We start from the raw sequence: 3,881 nt of genomic DNA, 5'->3' as shown, positions 1-3,881 counted from the left end.
CCCCTGCTCCCAACAGCCTGGTCAGACATCGTAAAACAAACGCACGAGCTGGTACCGGACTGAAAACGCAATCATGCTGCCCAAGACCTAGGTAATCAGACAGACAACAGAAACATTACAAACAGTTTACAAGCTGGCCGATTTCTGCCTTCCAGATGAATTTGCTATGCTTTCCAGCATGCCTCGATTCACTCAATAACAACATTTAGGATAAATTTTTTCAGCCTACAAAGATGGAAAGCAGTCGTTTAGCCCAAGTCCTCAGGTCTCGCTCTGAGAATCATAGCTATCTGCGGCAGGTTTCTGCCTGTGCGGGTGCACAGGCACGCTGTGAGAACAAGCGGGCAAGATGAATGGTTCGGAACAACTATTTCCTCCTTAAGGAGTCTATATTCTGATGTAAACCCTATGGCCTGTAATGGAAAGCACCTCGTGTCAAAGCTGCAATTCAGCACCCTTGCAAGAAGACGCTGCCAAGACTTCTCTGCTGCGACTGCACTCAAGATTGAGTGGTATGTACTTCCCATCCTCTCCCACCCCTGGTTGGCCCTGTTTGGTCTCCAGGCTGGTTTGTTGGAACTCCTTCCTCCCCAATGGAAACTGGCTAAGTGTCTCTTCTCTTTCCTAATCAGAATCTCTGATCTTTAATATGGGTGTGAAAAGAATTTTATTGTGGGCAACTAAGCAATGTGGGCCTTATAAAAAATGGTGTTTCTGCTGTATTATGCACGAGAGTTCAGGGCTGAACCGAGGCAGCGGCAGTATCTGAGGCACGTTATCCTTGCACTCTAAGCTGCTTCAGCATGCTCCCGCGCCCTGCTCAGGCTCCCGATGCCACCAAGCTGCGTGCCACGCTTAAACCGAGGCAGCGGCAGTATCTGAGGCACGTTATCCTTGCACTCTAAGCTGCTTCAGCATGCTCCCGCGCCCTGCTCAGGCTCCCGATGCCACCAAGCTGCGTGCCACGCTTACACATTTCCGCCAGCCGGAGCTAACTCCGGGACCACGTTATTTGGTATAGCCGAAAAACAGCAACGTGGAAAGAGGCTGTCTTGGGTCAGAGTGACAAGGCACTCTGCTCTCCTGATGTTCTTCTAGCATCCAGCGACGTGCACCTTGGGGACCTTCTCAAACTAACCTAGGGACATGGTACTTATTAGCTCTTAATGAACTGGGGGCGGGAAGGAGGAATCTGTTTCCTCCGTGAGCTAAACTGCCGATTCCTCTCAAGTTCCACAGCTCAAAGTATCCTGTGTGAAGAGTATGATACTCTACTTCCCCTTTGTCTCTTGAGACTGACTTGGATCTCTTCCTATTGCAGAGTACATCTTTCTACCGGAGGAATCGTTTGTCTGACCTGAATGAGCAGCAACAGTAGAGTGAGATTTCGCTCGTGGGTGGGTCCGATCAGCTTTATAACAAAGTTAATAAGCGTCATGTTATTGCACTCGGTGTATTCGCCGTCTTCATCTGTTCCACTCCGCACATCTACTACGTGCAAGATCTTGACCGCCTGGGGAGAGAAATACGGCAAACGACATCACCAGGTGTGTTTTGGTCCTCACTGGCTGGTTTTGCCCTTTTGCTGTACCATCCCTGAAGTCTGGCTCGTGCTCTTATGATGGTCCTGGGACACAGTTACTCATGATTATTAACCTGAGTGACCATGAGGGATGGCCATGGGCTAAGCAGAGTATTTTCCTCTTGATTTGAGCCAGTTAATAACTAGAGAGCCCAGAAGTTCTGCATTCCCTCCCATCCTGTTTCTCTCGCTTTTGATCACCGCCTCAATGTAATTTTTAATGTTTTCTGGATACTACCTTCAGGATGTTTGTTCCCAGGGCAGAGAGGCTCTTAGTTTTGAATCTGGAGTAGCTCATCTCCAACTTCCCTGTACTAGGATTGAGCCTAAAAGACACATGAAAATTTTAGTCCCGATAGAGCAAGGAGACAGAGAGATCTCTATGTAGGCAGACTTAGGTCCTTAGCCGAGTAGTTGAGAAAGAAATCCAGCGGTGGAAAAAGCAGGAATATACCGATACACTTAACAACAGCTGCGATACCTAGTCCCTCAGACTGGGCCCCCCAATATATGCATAAAGCTGTATAGTTTGAGAAATGAAACAGAAGGCACAATGTGCAGTACCATGATAGGTCACTCGAGCACAGTACCTCGGCAGCCGGTGACGGGGACAAGGAATGACATGGAAGAGCTGAGGCAATGAGTAGAGGAAGTTGAGCACTTGCGGGATGAAAAAAAGCAGCATTGTTTTGCTGAAGTGTCCCAAGATCCCCACCACGGCGAAGGTCATGCCGGCAAAGTAGCAGAAGGTGTCCCCAACAAACACTCGAGATGGATACCTGAAGTCCACAGGGCAGAAAAGCAAAGGTCTGTCACAATTGCCGTTGCTGTGAAAATGACCTTATAACCACTGAACGTATTCCCATTCAGTGGGAGTAATGAGGGGCCGGGAGGGAACTGCAGCAAATCTACACAGTAAAAGCAACAACTGGAGGTATTTATGCTAGGAACTGCGGGACTGGGACCTACAACCTGACTCGCAGAGAACACGCATGAAAACGCTGCGAGCAAGATGTAGGAGGGAGCGTATCCTGTACATTTTGGTGGGATGGCGTGACCGGAATCGTTCTAATAAAAAGAAAAGCTACCAGCGCATCGATGCCCTGTGCTCTTGTTTCTCGCAAGAAGCTTGTCTGCACTCCAGCGTCCCATCTGCACGTCGGTAAGTGGTTTTGTTTGTTTGAAAAGGGAGAAGGTAAAGGGAAAGGATGTTTCTGGAGAAACTCTGAAGGTCCATCCTCTTACCAGTTGTGGTAAAACAGCCCCAGTGTGGTAAAAAAAAAAGGAATCATGAAGTAGAGAGAAAAAATGTGATCATCTCGATAATCCCCTATAGAAAAAAGAAAACAATGTCTGTGATAAGACAGGACTGGTTGATTTTTAGTAACCCCAGACACTGAAATCTAGGATTCTGTCTCCCTTTGCTTTTTGCTCCCACAAACATGCGGTATCTTCCTTACCGTTTAACTCTACCATGTTGAATATGATAATGGAAGCAGCTATCACCAGAGACTGCCCTGCTTCAATCCCATTGATTCCAGCGAGAATGTTGATGGCGTTAGTGCAGAACACTGCCAGCATGCCCATGTACGCATAGTAGAGAATACCTGCAGATCAGAGGGAGCCACGTGCTTTAGTAGCCACAGGCGAAGCAGGCCCCGGTCCCATTCCCCGGAGCTCTCGCTTCCTGCTTTGGACAAGAGTCCGTTACCCAGAGTGATCTCGGTGAGTTCTGATAGCGGTAGCTCACTCACAAACCACTCCCTCTCCTGGGAACTGGCTGCCACGCGTACAACACGGAGACTAGAGCAAACCATTGCGACGCAGCAGCAGGCTGTAGTGCTCGCTCCGCGTCTGTCCTTCAGCCATTCCGGTGCCAGCAGCTGAGTGCCACGTGCTCAGTCTTGTATCACCGGAATCCTGGAGAAATAGCTGGTGCCTCTCTCTGCACGGGTGTATGCGTACTGGGCTTCTCGATGTTTTTTAGTGGGTGGAATCGCGCCCTGTCACTGGTTCCTTAAGCCAGCCCTCTGGGTGTTCCCTCGGCAGTGCAGAGTGCCCTCAGGTGACCCCTTCCACCCACGCTTGCCGCCTGGAAGGTGGCTTCTGGTGACTCGTAACTTACCCAGGTCCAGGTGCATGCCCAGCAGCACTCGGAAGGGCTTAGGCACCACAATGGTTGTGTTCCCAAAGTTGGTGAAGTAAACCATGAGCAGCGGGAGGGAAGCCATGGTGGGGAGAAGGAGCTTGTGGCGCCAGCGCAGGTTCAGAACATCATCTGCGAAGCCCAGGAAAACCA

General features: G+C 49.7%; 1 protein-coding gene across 1 annotated transcript in view; it reads right to left on the bottom strand.

Moving 5' to 3' along the window:
* Positions 1 to 21: 21 nt before the first annotated feature.
* Positions 22 to 3,881, bottom strand: part of DPAGT1 (dolichyl-phosphate (UDP-N-acetylglucosamine) N-acetylglucosaminephosphotransferase 1 (GlcNAc-1-P transferase)) — a gene marked incomplete at its 5' end in the record, with an annotated part of 4,216 nt that continues 356 nt past the window's right edge. The window contains 7 exons of the mRNA XM_010131737.1: positions 22 to 87; positions 1,358 to 1,513; positions 1,821 to 1,908; positions 2,173 to 2,361; positions 2,828 to 2,912; positions 3,043 to 3,189; positions 3,708 to 3,881. The exon at positions 3,708 to 3,881 is cut by the window's right edge and continues 23 nt beyond it. Of these exons, the coding sequence (XP_010130039.1) occupies positions 22 to 87; positions 1,358 to 1,513; positions 1,821 to 1,908; positions 2,173 to 2,361; positions 2,828 to 2,912; positions 3,043 to 3,189; positions 3,708 to 3,881 (905 nt within the window). The remainder of the gene's footprint in view (positions 88 to 1,357; positions 1,514 to 1,820; positions 1,909 to 2,172; positions 2,362 to 2,827; positions 2,913 to 3,042; positions 3,190 to 3,707) is intronic.

The sequence above is a fragment of the Buceros rhinoceros genome, unplaced genomic scaffold (assembly GCF_000710305.1).
Source record: "Buceros rhinoceros silvestris isolate BGI_N320 unplaced genomic scaffold, ASM71030v1 scaffold36182, whole genome shotgun sequence".
Lineage (NCBI taxonomy): Eukaryota > Metazoa > Chordata > Aves > Bucerotiformes > Bucerotidae > Buceros > Buceros rhinoceros.
This window is presented reverse-complemented; position numbering and strand designations above follow the sequence as displayed.